At 36.9% G+C, this 19,266-nt stretch overlaps 2 protein-coding genes and 1 non-coding gene across 3 annotated transcripts; 2 read left to right on the top strand and 1 right to left on the bottom strand.

Moving 5' to 3' along the window:
- Positions 1-214: 214 nt before the first annotated feature.
- LOC139090063 (U2 spliceosomal RNA) lies at positions 215-327 on the bottom strand. The gene has a single exon (XR_011544350.1). It is a non-coding gene; the product is annotated as a U2 spliceosomal RNA (small nuclear RNA).
- Positions 328-872: 545 nt separating this feature from the next.
- On the top strand, positions 873-1,733 carry LOC139090062 (general odorant-binding protein 72-like; the record flags this gene model as incomplete). The annotated part of the gene is made up of 2 exons (XM_070639748.1): positions 873-1,112; positions 1,536-1,733. Coding segments are annotated over 2 exons (438 nt in total), but the record flags the coding sequence as incomplete, so codon positions are not given.
- Positions 1,734-12,378: 10,645 nt separating this feature from the next.
- LOC139090061 (uncharacterized) lies at positions 12,379-18,642 on the top strand. The gene has a single exon (XM_070639747.1). The coding sequence runs from the start codon at positions 12,379-12,381 to the stop codon at positions 18,640-18,642; it is 6,264 nt and encodes a 2,087-aa protein (XP_070495848.1).
- The last annotated feature ends 624 nt before the right edge of the window (positions 18,643-19,266 follow it).

The following is a 19,266-nucleotide window of genomic DNA, read 5'->3' as shown; positions in this document are numbered from 1 at the left end:
TAAAAAGCGAACGTAATAAGTGAACGGCCCCTTATTACGTAACGCAAAAAACTTTCGACTTTGTGATTGTCATCTCCCCTTTGTGTCAAATTTAGATGTAACCAAGACGTAACCAAGGCGCTGTCGATAGAGACAGAAATGAATTTGGTATTGGCAGGCAGAAGCCGGCGATAGAATTAGTTTTAGGCGTCACCTGAGGGAGGTCATGGATCACAGTTGATCTGTACGGCCAGCGAAGTTTGTTCTGCAATGCAGAAACTACCAGATGTTAAGCTCATAAGAACAGATACGACACTTTGATCTTAGCCATTACAGCCGAGAACCGATGCAGGCAAGTAGGTGAGGTGTAACAAAATGTCAAGTCCACCTTCTTTCCTTCTCATAAGAGCATTACGTAATAAGTAGTCAGCTCCTAAGGATAATAGAACGTTCGGAAATCACGAAACGCTTAGTGTTGGCCGGGAGGGCGGTCAAAAAACTTTTGGAAAGAGAAAATTGATAGAGACAGTGAAGCATTTGATATTGGTAATTGACAAAGTATACCCAGTGATAGAGTCAGTTTTAGAGGCCAACAGATGGATTGCAGATGATCCGTAAGGTCAGAAGTAAGGAAGTAAGTTACCTAACTTCCGAATGTGCCCTAAAAACTGTAAAATTTCCATTATTATAATCACATCTAAAACATATTAAAACCAAAAACGGAATTAACAAATCAGCAAGTCAGTACGTCACTTAACTACTTTAATAACAATATTAATAATTAATAGTCATGCATTAAATCTTATGAATAGCTAAAACTAAAAAATTTCACCGCATATAAAAGTGAAAAAGTCAATAACAATGTCTCATTTTACAATTAATCACTTTCATAGGAAGTAACAAGCATGAAACGAACATTATTCATTGTAACTTTTATCATTACTGTTCACAATCTTAACTGTGCTAAAATTACAATCGAGCAAATGCAACAGGCAACTGAACCTGTACGTATGGTTTGCATACAAAAATCGAAAGTTAGTCAGGATGCATTGGAGAGTATGAGAGCTGGTAAATTAGGTGATGGAAAGGAACTAAAGTGCTATATAAGTTGTGTACTGGAGATGATGAATATGGTATGTAGAAGGGATTGAAGACCGAGTGACACATGCAATGAAGGGTCCGCAAGGAGCATTTAAGGTTGCAACCCGATCTGCACATGTTGAAATGTTACCAAGTGGCTGCGGCTTGGTTGCCACCTCGTCGCGGTTAGTGGAATCATTTCAATATGTGCCGATCGGGAAAGCAGCAATCCAAGTAGCCATACAGAGGCTGCTCCTTGGCAGGGCTCCATCCCAGAGCCTTCTTCATTTGTGTCGCTCGGGATGTCAACTCGAACAGTTTGTTTGAAGTCAAGCAGTGCCTTGTCGACTTTATCATACATCAACTTTGCTATCTAAAAGTAGATGCTTAAAACATCATTCTTAATTTCCGTACCCATCAACTGTATACTTAGTCATTAAAAATCCTCAACTCTCTCTCTTCACTTCCATCAACAGGTTAAAAAAGGAAAGATGAATGTCGATTCAGTTATTAAGAATATTGACACATTGATGCCTGACGAGCTGAGGGAGGACACAAAACGTGCTGTTAGCGTCTGTAAAGATTTTGGTGCTGGAAATAAGGATTATTGTGATGCAGCTTATACTATTTTAAAGTGCTTTTTTAAGGAAAATCCAAATTTCTTCTTTCCGTGAAATAAAGTGATGAAAAATAGGTTTGGTGCGTTTTGATTGGGGTTTATAGGAACTAGGGTCAGAGAACAAGGGAATGACGGTCATAGGTTCGGAAGCGTCCCTAGGTCCGGGTTGCGAAAATGTCAATTAGATGTCAAAATTGAATTTGTACAAGCTCGTGATTTTAAGTAGGAAAGTAAGTAAGTAAAGGTCGGTTATCGAGACTGAAACCAAGATAAAGATAGGTCCCGACAATGCCAAAAAATTTGTTGATGGCAGAGACGTGACTTACATCCTCCTTATTCACTTACATTCTTGACCAAGGCGCACGAAAGCCTGTTCCCGCATTTGGAGTTCGTCGAAAGCTGGATCAGTCTTTAACTAACTTCTACCAGTTTCTAGTTCCCAGCATTTTTGAATCGTTGCTCACACAGTAATTCCATGAGCTCCTTGGTCTACCTCGAGATCTCGTTCCATCCAGAAAGTCAAAAGTTCTTTCGATTTTGTATTGCAGGGGCCGGCTTGATAACCTACCCGAGATGTCCTACTCTACCCTACTCGAGATATCTCGCTCTACCCTACCCTACACGGATAAGCAGGGCTCTGCAGAACTATTTTAATGTACCCTGCTATCCGACTTCTCCTTCAGTTCAAGAGTGCCTAGGATAGAGTGGATGGGAGTAAACCAGAAAAGTCATGCTAATCCGTGTAGGGTAGGCTAAAGAATGACATCCTGAGTATGTTAAGGCTACAACGAACAACAACCCACAAAGAAGTTGCAAAAATTCCAATAATTCTTTATAATTTTAAAGCATCCATCCCCTCAAAAAACAAGCCATCATTTATCATCTGACTCCACACCAGGAACAACTAAAACACAACAAGATCCCGTTGACAACAATATCATTAAATGAATTGACATTGAAAATTGACATTAAAAAGCTTTTCTACGTTCAAGGAAATGAAAAAGTCTTCATCTTTACTCTTGTGTCTTGTGTCTTGTGTCTATTGAGTGATGGTAATTTCCGCTCAATTCATTTGACATTATCTGATGACATTTGATCTCATCATTGTCACAATGACTTAATATGAATGAATTGCTTGTATGGAACTTAATGCTATGACTGTTGATAGCTATACAATAAGAAAGAAAAAAATCTTAAGTTATTGTCGTGTTTATTGGATTACACATATTTATTACTTCCGATGCGGCTGGAGATTTTATGGGGGTTTATTTGAAATATGGAAGTCAGTTGGGGGTGACTTGATGTGTTTGGAAATAAATTTTGAACTTCAGGATTTTTCAGGCTTATTTGGTTTATAGTAAAAATGATGGATTTTTGGCTGTGGTCTAATACAAACTTTAGTGGACAAAAAGGCTTTATTACCTGTTGATCTCCAATTGATGACTAGCTCGAACGTATTTTTGTCCACTCGGGAACGATAAGCACTCGAAATTGGTGCTAATAAAATGAGCATTGTATAGAGAATGGAGGTTTAAGTGTATTTTGTGCCACACTCTTCAGGACGTGGGTTCGAGTCCCATTCAGGCTATATTGTAGATGTAGGAGACATAGGAAGAACGCCCCCTAGAAGATTGGGAACTCCATTATTTAGCACAAACAGAAACTGCATAGTGAGCAGTTCTCTAGTGCTATATAAGTACAACAATTTCCTCAGTTCATTTAGTCATTGTTCATTAAGTAAATGAAATTACCTATCTGCATAGGGGCGTTCTGCCAATGTCTACTGCATTGGAATGTGTACTTTGTTCTCTAGAAGTCCAGTTAACAAAATTTACCCCGTCTCCACTTGAGTGTCATCTTATGTTGCTTTTTTGTACAAATTGATTTCGGAAATGGTGTGTTGTAAATATCACAACGTCCGCTAGTATGATTGAGGAATTGTAAAGATTCTGAGGAGGAACTTTGGACAAGCTTTAACTATATTCTTCAAAGTACTGATTTCGACATTTTGCTGAATCACCAGTGGTGTATTTTGCGGTATCAATGGAAAGCCAAAAGAAGGTTAAACTTGACATTAGGTCCGTTTTGAAGTCAGACTTCAGCTTCCTCAATTCCAAGTAAATATCAAAATAAACTTAATAAATCAAATCTTAATCGTAAGAAGGCCTGTAGGAACTCTTCAAAAAGGGTCTTCAAATCTGACTTTGTAGATGACAAAAGATCACGAGGACGTCCAAAGAATGCGTAGGGGAAGCCGTTGACAGCGAAAATGTTGCATTTGGTATTAGAAATTGTCTAGCGGAACCCAGCGATAGGTCCAGTATCAGGCGGCATCTGAAGGGAGGCTTAATGGCTTGACGGATCAAAATTGATATGTACGACCAACAAAGTAAGTAAGTAAATAAGGCAATCAATTCTAACCTCCACATTCAATCCGATTGAACCATTCCAAACCCTTTCTGACTCCATCAATTTTATTTGCTGATATGCCAATTTACCCCACAAAAAAAGCAATCGATTGATACTCAAATGCATGCAAAATTGAAGATACAGAAAATTGTCTATGCTTTATTTATTTATGCAAATTTCATTCAAATATTCTTCCATCAATGTGACACAGACAGAGACTATCTTAAGAAAACAAAAAACAAGCATCTGTCGTATGTGGAAGTACTTATGTTGCCCTTTGTGTATCATTTAATAAGAAAGTTAAATTACCATATCGATATGCTGAAATGTGAATTGAGAATAGTCAACAAACTAATTTGCTTAATTGCGGATGTCTCCCATGCCTTTTGAGATTTTCATCGATTGAATTTTGTAGTCTATGCCTGTATATATGCCTGTTAATTATAATTGTGGGCTGAAAATTCTATTAGATACTGAAAAACTGTCTATGAAGCCATAGAATTTATGCTTTTGGGATTTTCAACTAATTGCATTGAATTTTGATTAAATTTTCACACAACATCGAAAATCCACTTCCAATTTGTACCACAAATACACAATTTAAATTTAATCTCTGTATTGTGTGGAACATGGAATTATCCGATGTATGACCACATTTATTTATGCTCTTTCATGTATGTGCCATTTTGAGGATATTTTTAGTAATTTATTAAATTGCATTTTTGTGTTTATAATGAACTTTGGGTAAAATTACATTCTAGAAATTTTATTTACGATGTAATTATAAATTTTGCACTATCACTTGTGTTCCTTGATGATCAAGTACATGTGATACAATTATGGTTATTTGCATAAGTTGATTGAAATAGAAGACGTATGAAATAAGGTGTAGAATGAGGTATTTTATAGTGTATGCAAATCACATTAATAATACTTATGGTGGATTGGGTGTGAGCTTGTATGCTGCATAATTTCTGAGTCTATTCTATAAGTGCAGCTATTTTTAAAGTCAGTCGCTTGTCTTCGGTCCTTCTCGGTCCTTTTCGGTCCTTCTCGGTCCTTCTCGGTCGTTCTCGATCGTTCTCGGTCGTTCTCGGTCCTTCTCGGTCTTGTCGGTCTTCTTCGGTCTTCTTCGGTCTTCTTCGGTCTTCTTCGGTCTTCTTCGGTCTTCTTTGGTCTTCTTCGGTCTTGTCGGTCTTGTCGGTCTTCTCGGTCCTTCTCAGTGTTCTTAGTGTTCTTGGTGTTTTCTGTCTTTATGATGGTCATCTCATTGTCCTTGGTCTACTTGGCCTCAGTTTCAATCTTAATCTCATTCTCAGTCTCTGTCTCAATCTCAGTCTCTGTCTCTGTCTCGCTAATTCGTTAAAATCAAAACTAATGACATCAAATGCCACAAAATCATTTTAAAATCCCATCCCCAATGGATATTCACCTTCTAAATTCCAAGAATATTTATTACGTTCGTTATTCAAACTAAAAATCCTTGATTCCTCACATACATCACTATTAATGCCTCTTCAATACCAAAAAATAATTTTATTCCTCTTTTCAATACCTAAATGTAGAAATATTACATCTCATGCATAAATTCATTTCCTTAAAAGTTTTAGTATTTCACACAAAAGCGAAAGGAACAAGAACAAGAATAATTTTTTGCTCTACTTGTCTATGTATGTTTGCCTGCTGTTTGCTAACTTGTTGTTTAACTATGAAATTTAATCTAGCAAAGTGCTTGAATGGAAAAATATACATTTATAAATAGAGTTAGAGGAAGCAAGCGAGAGAAAATTTTTTTTTTTAAATAAGTCAAATGAATGTAATTTGAATTATTGCCAATGGTGCTATGTTATGTACACACATATGAAACTATAAAGTGTATAAAATTGGAGAAAATTTTAAGGCACATTCATGATTGCATGTTCATAAGAGAAACTTTGACGTAATAAATTTGAAATTATTAAAGCACAACAATCCCGAACAGCACATCTTTGGCTGATTGCTCTGGTGTTGGGACGGTACGGCATCATACGGTCCGGTATTGTACAATACAGTATAGATAATCCAATGGAATTGGACAGTGGTACACCTGGTATGGCAGAGTGGTATGCATGTATCGTACCAATGGTACTGGTGGTATGGTATAGTGGTTCGATGGTACGGCAGTGGTTAGAGCATACCACTGTACCATACCATTTCATGCAGTACCATACCATGCCGTACTGTACCGTACCATGCCGTACTGTACCATACCATGCCGTACTGTATCGTACCATGTCGTTCTGTACCGTACCATGTCGTACTGTACCGTATCAAGTCGTACTGTAGCGTACCATACCGTATAGTACCGGAGAAATCGGCAGCTTGTTTGCTAGGACAGTGCTGTGCTGCCGTATTAATTTTAAGAATCACAGCTGTTCCGACGGTTCATCGACTCCAAATTTTGAACCAATTTTACTGCAAATAACGCAATTCCTCACACTGTGTCGCTCGGTACTCATATTTCAAATTCGATTAATATGTTTGAAATAGGAGAGAATTCACTTGACAAATTACAAAACATGCTTTTAATAATTTTCAATTGTAATGCAAACGATAAAGTTTTAATTGCATGGCGTGTGTATGTGAATAATGTACGTTAATGAATAATATGCAGTTTTGTAAACAACAAAATCACATTTTAATTATTCATTTACGATGATGAGTGAAAAATGAAAAAGTTTCTCTTTCCTGCCGCTGCCTTTAGTCATGTTCATATTTTTCATTATTCAAGTTTTTTGTGTGTATTGTTCTATTTTGAAGCGCGGTGATGTGAAATAAGATTTTTTTTTCGCTCTCTCTGTTAAGACTTTTCATACATAATAAAAATATTCTATGGAAAAAGTTGACAGGAATTTGAGGATTTAAGGGTGGTCTAAGCGCATTTTCAGGTTCTAAGGGCTTATAGTCAATCAAGGGTCAAACAAATTTAGTCTCGGGAGTCGAAATGAATCAGTGTCAGAACGGTTCAGTTTAAGCTGTTAGTTAACAGAATGTAAAGGTCTGACGCCCTAGCGCCTTACACGTAGTGGTTAGAGCAGTGTTGCCCAAATTGTGTGCCGAGACACACAAGTGACAAAATATCGTGTCATGCATAGTTTCGTTCGTAGCATATCCTCAGTCGAACATTTTGGACAGCACTGTGTAAGAATGTCAATCTTCCAAATCTACAACAAACTCTTTCGAGCCCGAGCTCGAATCCAAATTAGAGGATTTAAATTTTGAATACTTTTTCGCTGTTTCTAGTCACATCATCTCGATTTGTGTATTCGCGACATACAAATTGTGACAAGACACATTGCCTTGTATACCACAATTTTTCCTTGGACCATGTATGGATATCGTCAACGAATCAAATACAACAAATTACTACCAAAAAGTGGAATTTAAGATGAGAACAATTGCTGCTTCGTCAAACACACTCGACATAAATTAAAGACCAATCCTCGTCATGTTCCCTTTTTTCTCAAAAAACTCGAACAAATTCCCAAAATAAACATAAACCCAACAATACATCCAACGCTACGCAAACACCACGTGTATCATCATGATTCATGATACAAAAGATTAAATTATTTTGTAAAGCATAAAAGCGGACAAATGGAAGAGCTTAATACTCTTTTACGCAAGAGTTGATTATATGAAAGTTTTAAAAAATTAACATGATGTAAAATACACAAAAATATAAGAAAAAGAAGGGATGGATTGAAAAGCCTTCTCATCCAAACTACATAATATCATATTCAAAAACTACTTCATGTGCCTGAATTGATGGAAATTTTTTTTTTCATCATGTAAAACTTTTACATTTATTATTATTACTTATTATAAAATTCATTTAATGTATGAACATGAATGTATAATAATGATTATTATGAAAATTATGGGATAGGATGTGAAGTTTTATTCTTTTCGGATGTGTGTTTAGGGTTTCCTGAGGATTCGTGATACTGAGACACAGAGACATTGAGGCTGAGACACTGAGACACTGAGACATTGAGAAACTGTGACACTGAGCCACTGAGACACTGTGACATTGAGACACTGAGACACTAAGACACTGAGACATTGAGAAACTGTGACAATGAGACACTGAGACACGGGGACAATAAGACATTGAGACAATAAGACACTGTGACACTAAGACAATGAGACACTGCGACACACTGAGACATTGAGACACTAAAACGACACTGTGACACTGAGACACTGTGACATTGAGATACTGTGACATTGATACACTAAGACAATAAGACACTAAGGCTCTAAAGCTATAAGGGAATTCCTCTAAGTCTCAGTCTCGGCAACTTTCAAGACCGGAAAGTCTTCATCTCGGCATCCAAGAACCCTTATTCTGTATGTGCTTATTCATTTAATACAAAAAGAAGAACTTAAAAAGTTTCAAGCTTTTTTTTTTTTCCTTTCTTTTCGGAAATACGTAAATTTGCATATATTATAGCTTCATCCACTTATAGAGTCTTCTTTATGGTTAGGAAATTTTGCAGACTTGATACTTGTGGGTGTCTTAAATTCTTTTAACATACTTAAAGCTTACTTTCTGTATTCTGGGTGAGTTGCTGGTTGAGTTACTAGGTTGTGGGCTGATTCGTTGTGTTGCTGACTGATTGTTTTGTGATTTAAGGAGGTAGAAGATTGAGATGTTATTGTTTTGGCTATTAAGGTTCTATTTCAGCATGTATGTCATGTATGTCAACGAAGAAAGGCTTATCTGCGTCAATATGCGTATTCAGGTTGGGACGGACAATCCTTATTCTTATGAGTCACTCCTTTGTGCAGTATGTCTCGAAAACTAAGGTGTGCCGTCGTGGACGACCAAAGACCTCTTGGAACTAAGCTGTCGATAAGGTTGTGTTGCGCTTGATAATGGAAATTGACAGAAATTGGAAAACCAGCCATAGAACCAGCTTCAGGCGACACCTATGGGAGGTCATGCATCACAATAGATCTGTATAAGGCATGCCGTGCCTCATCATTGACTCTTTGTGCCATTTCCCCCAACTTCCCCAAAAAAATCATCGAGTATCAACTAAATCAACTTTAAATCCACCAAAGCTTCTTCTTCTAAACTTTAAAAATCAATCATTTCCCCCACTCTTAAAGCTTCTTTTTTTCTGCCTCGATGATCCATACAGCAAACGTAAAGCAACAAAGATGACAACGAGAGAAAAAAAGATGAAAAAGTTTTCTTCTTGGCTAAAAAGATCAAATAATAATCATTATAATTCCAGCAGCAATCATGATGAAAAATGTCTCTCTTGAGCATCAGGACGTATTTCTTATCTTACTATACCATCAGTTCGTTATCATTTTTTTTTACAATGAGATGAATTTCAAGGGGGGATTCTCTTTTCTTCTTTTAGATGGGATAGATGATGCTTATGTGAGGAATTTGAGTGGATTTTTTTAGGCTAATGGATGGATATTTTTGAAAATTCCAGGATAGACAACTTACTTATGATGCTCACAAAATTGAGCATGTTCTAATAAGTGCATGCTCATTTAGGTAAGTATGCTTCTTGTCTGTTAGAAAATGAGTATAAGTCCAGCCCAGGCTGAGAAACTAGGCGGTATCGGCGGTGTTTTAATGAAAAATGGCGAGAGTTATTCCCTAACAGGCATAAAGCATGCTTGCATGATACTGAAATAGCACTATTGTACCTTAAAGCTACTTGGCGCAGAACAGTGATGAAAAAATGTCAGCTCAACGTGCGGACAGAGAATTTGTACAAACTAGGTGACAGAGCCAGTAACAGAGTCAGATGGAAAGCCTTCTGTTGTAACCTAAGCTCCACATAGAAACATGGTGCAATCAGTGCAACCATGTTAAGTAAGTAAGTACCTAAAAACGGTTTCTTTGTCTGTTAGGGATATGTATGGATATAGCGGTATTACCGTCTAGTTTCTCAGGCTAGAGCTTAGCCCTTTTTTCCTGAAGAACTACTGAATCCTGTAGGATTTGTGCAGTGATTCAGTGCAATGATAATAATTGTCTTTTGAGCACTGAATAGAGAATGAAGGTTTAAGTATGCTTCGTGCCACTCTCTCTAATAACCCCTTGTTAGCTCAGTGGTAGGAGCATGCAACTTGAGGTCATATGACGTAGTTTCAAGTCTCACTTAGGATATGTTGTGAAGAAGTGTCCTTTGTCCTCTAGAACCTCAGCAGTAGCAAGATCCCGACCAAAATCATCCTTAAATTTTAGCATATATTCAAAGATTCTCTCAATATCCCCCACAAGGGAACTTAGTAACATGATGATTATTATCATTATTCTGCTTTTATTGCATTCATGATGAAATGATTAAAGACTTGAAAACTGTATGGACTTTGAATTGAGGGAATGAATGATGTGGAAATGATATAAATTGATGGATAAATAAATGCCATGAAAAGGTTTTTTTCTTTAAGGAACAAAGCACTAATGATGATCATCATGTATATTCGACCAAAATTCTACATCTATCATCTTTAATCGAAATAGAATTTAAGGTCTTTACGAAAGGTCGTTCATCAAATTGTTGAGAAAATGCTGATGGAAGTAGGTGTGGTATTGTAAACATTTACTACGGAATTCCTTTCGCCCGTGGGTAATATTTTTTATTGGATGATAAGAGCAATTTTTATATTTTTTTTGTGCTTCTGGTCAATAAAGGTCACATTTTAAGATTATTGACTTTTAGGACAGTTGTATATTGATCAAATAAAAACAAATTTAAAAGACTTTACTCGAGTAAACAAAACAATCTCCAATTTTTTTTTTTTCAATATATATGAAAGTGCAATATGCTTTTTATATAAATCCTTTCGAGATTAAATCACACAGAAACAATTATATAAATAGACAAGATAATGTGTCGAGTTTGATTTCATAAAAAGTCGAATAAGCGACAGCAGAACTACAATGTTGAGGCGTCTCTACTGGAATCCGGACTTCACTATTTAGGGATTCGCCCTGGAATTCGGATTTCACTATTTAGGGGTCTGTAAGAATGCCTCTATACAGGAATCCTTGAGACGCCTCCATACCAAAATTGCAAAATAGGCACCTGTTACAGGCAAAAAACTTACAAATTCGTGAAAATTTGCATTGTTTTTCTTGCAAAACCATACAAATTATCAAATTGTACAAATTTTGCCTGTCACAGGTGCCTGTTTTGCATCTCTTCTCCATACTGGAGTCCTGCCAACTCTAGCTTGACTTTAGTTTGACCCATAAAAAGTGGAGATGAATTTTTGGGACTTTTAGAATCCAAACTCTCAAAGTCCTTCTGACATTGCTCTAAAGCAAACAATAATTTATGATAGCTTAAGGGGATACTTAAATTGAAATATGAAACAGGACAAAAAATAAATAAATGTTAAGTTATGAAAGAAAATATTGCTGAGATTGCAAAATTGAGTTTTGATGTTTGGGAACAATAGGAAGCTTGTGGGAAGCATTTATCGTTGTTGCTTAGATGTCATGCAATTGATGACATGTTCTATTTGTATTTCTTTTATTGATTTGAGCTCTGATTTCGTACTTACTTTTATCTTATCTTTATTACTGGATTAACGATGAATTTCAATATTAACGGCTTTTTTAAATTCATATTAAGTAATTTGAATTCGTTAAATTTAACGAATATAGTTTTTGCCCTTTGTTGTTTATATTTTAAGAAATTTGTGCGGGAAAAGATAATATTTTCGAAAAGTAAGTTTTTTAATTAAATTAAGAGCGATTCTTTTATGAATTACATTTTATTTTTTATAGATCTGAGATTAATAAAATAAGGGATTAATAATCAAGAAGAATCGAGTGTTTTATTCAGCAGGTTCCAGAAATATTGCAGATTTCCCCCACAGAAAGTTTTTCGAAAATATTTTAAAATATAATAGCGGATTAGAGGAAGATTGAAGCACAATAGAGGATATACGATACAAGCAGAAGGATTTAAAGCGTTATCAACAAAATTAAATTTGATAAAATTTTAAAACAATAGACATAAAATTTATACTTTGCTTTTGTTCTTGTATCGTTGTAGGTTAAAATCCAGTAAGTCCAGAAGTGATTAGGTGCTTGCGAAATCCTCTAAGTCGATTATTGCATTCTAATTGCTTGAAATTAGGATAATCGCATTTATTTGTTTGATTGATAGAAATTGAGCAAATAACTGACTTGCAAGTGCCGATCAACAAGACAAATAGACTCTGTTGGGAGATTCGGTCAGTGCAGTGGCAAGCAAATGGCAGTAATGCATCCATTTATCGATGGATATGTCAATCCGGAATGGATCGTTGAATTAAGCAACAAGGATCCGAACGTGACACACCCTCGAGCCTTCTTTTTATCGGGACCAAAAATTAATCAAAAAATAATCAAGTGTTGCAGTAAAACTTGTGTGGCTCCGTCAAGATTAGCAGTTTGTCGCAATACGGCAACTAATAGTGATGATTTTCACCCGATGCTGTTCTGCTATTTCTGCGACCGGGTATTTCATGTTAAATGTTTGAATTTAACATTGGAATTAGTAAAAACAGAAAAAGTTCCATACCAGTGCTCTGAATGTCGTGAAAATTGCATGAATCAAGCAGCACAAGCTTACTACAAAGCATCAGGATACAAACTGTCTATGATTGAACGCCGTAAGAAATTTCTCAAGACAAATATTGCAGAGTCGGATGATGATTTCGAGACGGATAACGAATATGATCCTAATGACACAGCATCGTTCATTTTGATCGATAATTCGACAGTTTTTAGTGTTGGTACGTCAGCAAATTCTACAAAACACCCGTCGACACAGTCAATTTCCCAACAAAGTAATGGAAATACTCAGTTGGAGTCAGAAAATGCGGAACTAAAACGAAAATTGGCTGAATATGGTGAAAAAATGGCACAACTCCAAAATCAATTGTCCTTACTTGTGCAATGTCAATTACAACAGCCAGTTTCACAACCAAATGCTCTACGTGAAAACTTTAATAGCACGCAAACGTTGAATCAATTTTATGCCTCAAATAATGTCTTGGCACCTTCAGAAAATTCATCAAATCATCTTGAGTCAGTGTCATACGCGCAGCCACCGAGAGCTGACAATACTGATGACACAAACGACGTTGACTTAACTCATATCGTTAATAGATTGACAATAAGCCAAGAAAGACAAGAGGAAGATCGGTATTTAGCAAATCGAAGGAAGGCAATGCCGAAAATAACTGAATTTAATGGGGATCCGACAAAGTGGCTTGATTTTGAACAGGATGTGGAGCGATACAAAAGCTTATATCCCCGTGACGATTTGACAGTAAAGCTTCATGTCAGAGGGTCATTGAAAGGAAATGCGTTCAACGTCGTAAAGGATATTTTGTCATCACACTCATTGAATGACATTATGCAAGTTTTGAGAGAGACTTTTGGAGATCCGATGATTATGGTGAGACGAAAGGCAAAGGAGCTAAAAGAGCTTAAACTTAATGGGCCACTGTATCGAGAAGACGTTGTAAAAATCAAAATTGCAATACAAGGATACTTTTCGGCATGCACTTACGCAAAAACAGGGTGTTTGAACTCGAACGACTTAGGTGAAAATATTTACGATCAATTTAATATTGAAGATCGTGCAAGATGTAAGGATCTCTTTGTAAGATTGTATCCGCGTCAGCAGATCGTAGTAAATTTGAATTTGATCTTTGACTATTTAACCGAACGCCTACCTTTACTTGATGAAAGACCATCAAAAAGAGATAAAGGTAATGATGATAAAGAGGATAAGAAGGGCAGACCTTATTCATGCTTCAGTACATCAACAGCGTCAACATCACATAATAACGAGGCCTATAAATTTGAGATCAAAGATAAAACATCGGCTCCTTATATCGGATACGACATGTCAAAGATTAATCTCATACCAAAAAAATGCTTCATTTGTAATCAAATAGATCACTATACGTTAGAGTGTACCAGATTTCAATTGATGAAGGAAATTGATCGATGGAAAATAGTAAAGGAGAAAAATTTATGCAAAAATTGTATAATTTCCACTGACCATCAATCATCGGAATGTAACTTGAAACTTGGATGTGGATTTAAGACCGATCGATCCAAACGTTGCACCCAAAAGCATCATTTGTGCATTCATAACGTCGCCTTTAGAAGTGGAAACTTCGTAAATCACCGACAGAATCGTAGGTCAAATACGAATAATAATGCTAATAGAGCTCGACAAATAATGGCTGAAACAAATTCGCAGTCGTCCAATCCAAATGATAATGCCGTACCCAATGCTAATGTTAATGCCCCCAACTCTTCTAATGGTATTGGTAGATCCGCCGGAACCTTTTTTCATGCTCTGCCTCCCCGTAATTATTCTGTGGCTCCTCATTCCTCCTCTCTTGCTGGGATCATTCAATTCAACCATCACGCCACCGACTTTCAAAGAACAGTAAAAATGTTTAAAAACAACTTTATCGGACCCAACGGGGTCGTGACTGAATACAGTATCGGTGACAGCGCAGCAGAAGTCACATTGGTACGAGATGATCTGAGAACCGCATTAGGTATTAAAGGTACTGCATGTACATTATCGTTACAATGGACAGATAATTCTGTTAAGGAATGTCCAGCAATAAGATTTGATATGATAGTGAAAGGGGTCCTGCCGTATTCAGAGAAAATTACTTTAAAGAATTGTTACTCTATCGAGGACCTGCATCTACCACATAGATCACTAGACATGACATCACTAAAATTAAGGTTTCCTTATCTCAAAAACGTAAATTTCGAGAGTTATGAGAATCAGCAGCCCGTTATGCTTATTGGGTCACCTCATGCATTTATTATAGAAAGCGTGAAACCACTAATTGAAGGCGGAGAAGGCAATCCTGTAGCAATTGAGTCGAAACTTGGAATTAGTGTGTATGGAGGATCGCATAATGAATTTGGAGTCTCATGCCTGAACTCTCAAGCCGTCATCGAGTTTGTTGAAGATGAAAATACTGTCTCAAATGAAGAGCTGAGTAAACTGCTTGTTCATTTTAACAGCATTGAATCCATTGGCGTTAGAGCCAATCAAACACATATGACTGAAAAAGAAAAAGAAGCGTTAGAGCTTCTTTCAGAGGAAATGAAAGTTCTAGATGACGGATCAATCGAAGTTCCTTTGATTTGGAATAGAAACAAAGACAAGTCGATTCCACAACTGATCAACAATTTCGGATATGCTTACAAGAGACAATTAAGTCAAGAAGCGCGTCTAAGGAAGAATCCAACACATCTTCTAGCATATAACAAAAATGTCAGAGAGCTTCTAAACCTCAACTATTGTCGCGTGGCTGATTCTACTGATTTGAATGCTTCATGGCAAAACGTATGGTACATGCCAATGAGCTTAGTAGTTAACATGAATAAAATCCCACCAAAATTCCGGAATGTTTATGACGCAAGTGCCAGATACAAAGGGATGTGCCTGAATGACTTATTATTGAAAGGTCCCGATCTGTTAATTGATCTATTGAAACCTTTACTCGTAATGCGAATGAATAGAGTAGCATTCACCGCTGATATCCAACATATGTTTCATAGAATAAGAATATGTCTTAGAGATCAACAAGTGCAACGAATATTATTTAGAGAGAATCATGATGATCAGATGCAAACATTAATTTTAAGTGCCATGGCTTTTGGTCCTTCTTGTAGTCCTTTTGTCTCGCAATTTGTGAAAAATTGGAATGCAGATAAATTTGTTGATCAGTACCCAAAGGCTGCACATGCAATTAAAAATTTGATGTACATGGACGACTTAATAGCTTCAGAATCGTCCGTAACTGAAGCAATCGAGTTAGCGAATCAATGCATCGCAATCTGTAGACATATAAATTGGAACTTAATCTCATTTCAAAGTAACTCAACGAAGTTCTTGAAAGCCTTACCAATGGAGTCGGTTAAAAAAGAAATATTTCCGATAGAATCAACGAAGTTGGAAGAATATACGACTAAAGTTCTAGGATGTAGCTGGAATACTACCAATGACTGCTTTGTATTCCAACTTGATCGCAATATCTTCGTCAATTTAACTAAAAATCCAGCCTACCAACCAACTAAACGCGATTTAGCAAGTACAATAGCACGCATATATGATGTCATGGGGCTGATAGCGCATTTTGTCGTTAGAGGCAAAATACTGCTGCAACGGGCTTGGAAACTAAAATTGGATTGGGATGATAGAATTCCACCTGATTTGCTTAAAGATTGGCGAGAATGGCTTACTGATATTGAAAATGTTGCGAAACTGAAAATTCCAAGAATGTATTGTGACATAGACTCACTTAGTAACGCTGACTCGATACAGTTACACGTCTTTTGTGATGCCGGGGCCGAGGCTTTTGGATGTGTCGCCTACTTTGCCATTAATGTTGAAGGAAAGATTTTCACGAGTCTAATTATGTCCAAAGCCAAAGTAACCCCTTTGAGATTAAATACGGGTACAGAAATAAAAGAAATACCAAGATTAGAGTTAATGTCCGCTCTATTGGCCGCACGACTCAGCAAAACAATCAAAGGCATTTACAGTATGCTGAATATGGATACCTTTTTCTGGACAGACTCAGAAATTGTCCTAAAATGGATCGTAAATCCTAATCATAGATTGATCAAATTCGCAATTTCTCCGATAGAAGAAATTTTAGAGCTGACGGAAAGAACCCAATGGAATTACGTATCCACACAAACAAATCCAGCGGACTTATGTACCAAATTAAAAAAAGTAGATTTTAGTAACAGTAGCTCACAATGGTTCACTGGCCCAGAATTCCTAAAACAACCAAAAGAATTTTGGCCGAAGATTGCTCCAGAAAAATTAAAGCTGGATGAGATCCTAATTGTCAATAATATCTATCTACAAAAATTAAACTATGCTACACACGAATTGCCCAAAATTGACTGTCCATTCACAAATGCTGCAAAGTTGGATAACTTAAGCCCTCACATTAGGTCGACATGGAAGAAATTAGTTCGTGCGACTGCTCGTGCCTTAAAGATCTTTATGGATGCGTTTGTTCCATTAATAAGAACTAAGCAATTTAATAATATGGCTGTAAGAAAAGAATTGAAAAGAAAATTTGAAGCCTTCACACACCTTACAGCGAATGACTTGGAACGTGCTGAACATTTTCTATTCCGTAAGATCCAGAAGGACTCATTTCCATCGGAATATGAGTCGCTACGAAAAGGGAGACAGGTGACTAGAAAAGATTGGCTCCAGTTGAACGTTTTTATGGATCAGGAAGGGCTCATACGTATTAATTCGAGAGCAAATTTGAATCGATTAGAATTTCCCCAGCAATTTGCTCCTCTCCTACCGAGCAATAACGAAATTGTTCATGCTATGTTGCGGGATGTTCATTTAGAATTTCGTCATGTCTGTTTAGAATCGCAAATCGCTGCAGCTAGAACGAGATGTTGGATTAGGCATTTGAGAAGAAAGCTTCAGAAAGTAAGATCGGCCTGTAATATTTGTAATTTCAAAATGGCAACAAGATGCCAACCAAAAATGGCACCATTGCCTTTGTATCGTATCGAACCTGGTGCACAGCCGTTTGAAGTCACTGGAGTCGACTGTCTCGGACCATTACACATTAAGGGAAGAGCAAAAATATGGATAATGATTTTTGCATGTATGTTAACCAGATTCATACATCTACATATACTGGAATCCTTAGAGTCACTCCGAGTCTTAGAAGCCATTGTACAATTCTGGGCCGCTCACGGACCTGTTAGAAAGTTCTTGAGCGATAACGGGACGAACTTTACTGGGGCAGCACGCTTACTGAAGGAAGACTATGATAATGCGAATAAACAGTTGAAGAAGCCAAGAAACGTGCTCGCAACCAAGCTATCGGAATCGTACGCTGTTGACTGGGAATTTATTCCACCTGGGAGTCCATGGTTTGGTGGGTGTTACGAAAGACTGATTAAGGAAGTAAAAAGATCATTAGCCGAAGTTCTTACTCGCCGACGTAAAGCTGTATCGAAAATTGAATTGAATATCGCCATACATGAGGCGTGTCACAGAATCAACCAAAGACCATTAACACATAATTCTATATCGGCAGACGATGATATCATCTTAACGCCACACATTTTGGCGAAACATCGTTCCGGATGGCCCCTACTTCCAGGATTACACAAAAATAAATATGCACCGATTGATGATAAATCAATTTACAAAAATGGAAGGAAATTAGCAGATCAAATAATGGAAAAATTTGTATCTTTATACTTACCCGAATTAACAAGAAGAGCCAAATGGATAAATCCACAACCGTCTCTAGAAGAAAACGACCTAGTGCTTTATATTACACCAAATAATACACGAAAGGAATGGATGCGCGCTAAGGTTATAAAGGTTTATAAAGGACGTGACGGAGTCGTTCGAGTAGCAGATATTCTTTTTGGAAACGGAACTATACGAGAGAAATGTGCTGCCAGACATCTCGCAAAAATCAATATTGCTGCATGACTAGTAACGGTTTATTTAATTTTGAATTTTTCGCATCTTTACTTGTCTATTAATTTCTATGGTTATATCTTCGAAAATTCTGCAATCAAATGTATCATTAAAAATTTAATACTTTGTGAATTAATTATGAATTGCAAAGCACGAATAGAGATTCGACGTGATCAGTTTAAAGTTCGCGTATTATTGCTGGAACGAGTCGCACCAAGAATCAATCTGTCTCGAATCTTACATGCTCTTGTCGGTGAATTTTCTCAAATTAATGGAATAGCACGTGTAGCTGATTATCAATATGGATTAAGAGACGACAGCTGCTTCATATATTTATGTGACGGTAATGAATATCTAACTCTCTTCGATCTAGGTACCTTTTATGTGGACGGACAGCTCGTTAAAGTTTCAGCACCACATATCGTCCCAATTAATGCCAAACTATCGATGCCATCATCCTCTTATCCACCGCACTTGATGACGCAATGTCCTCCATCAATGGGATTATTCAATTTAAAGATCAACATTGGATCACCGACAAGTATGGTTATTGCGGCTTTAGAAGCGTTTGAATTGACAAATTCAGTCACCGGGATGATAATTCCATACGACACAAAGACCAAACGCCCGAGGAAC

Source organism: Chironomus tepperi, unplaced genomic scaffold, assembly GCF_022539635.2.
Source record: "Chironomus tepperi strain 1889 unplaced genomic scaffold, CSIRO-AGI_Ctep_v1 contig_199, whole genome shotgun sequence".
Classification (NCBI taxonomy): domain Eukaryota; kingdom Metazoa; phylum Arthropoda; class Insecta; order Diptera; family Chironomidae; genus Chironomus; species Chironomus tepperi.
This window is presented reverse-complemented; position numbering and strand designations above follow the sequence as displayed.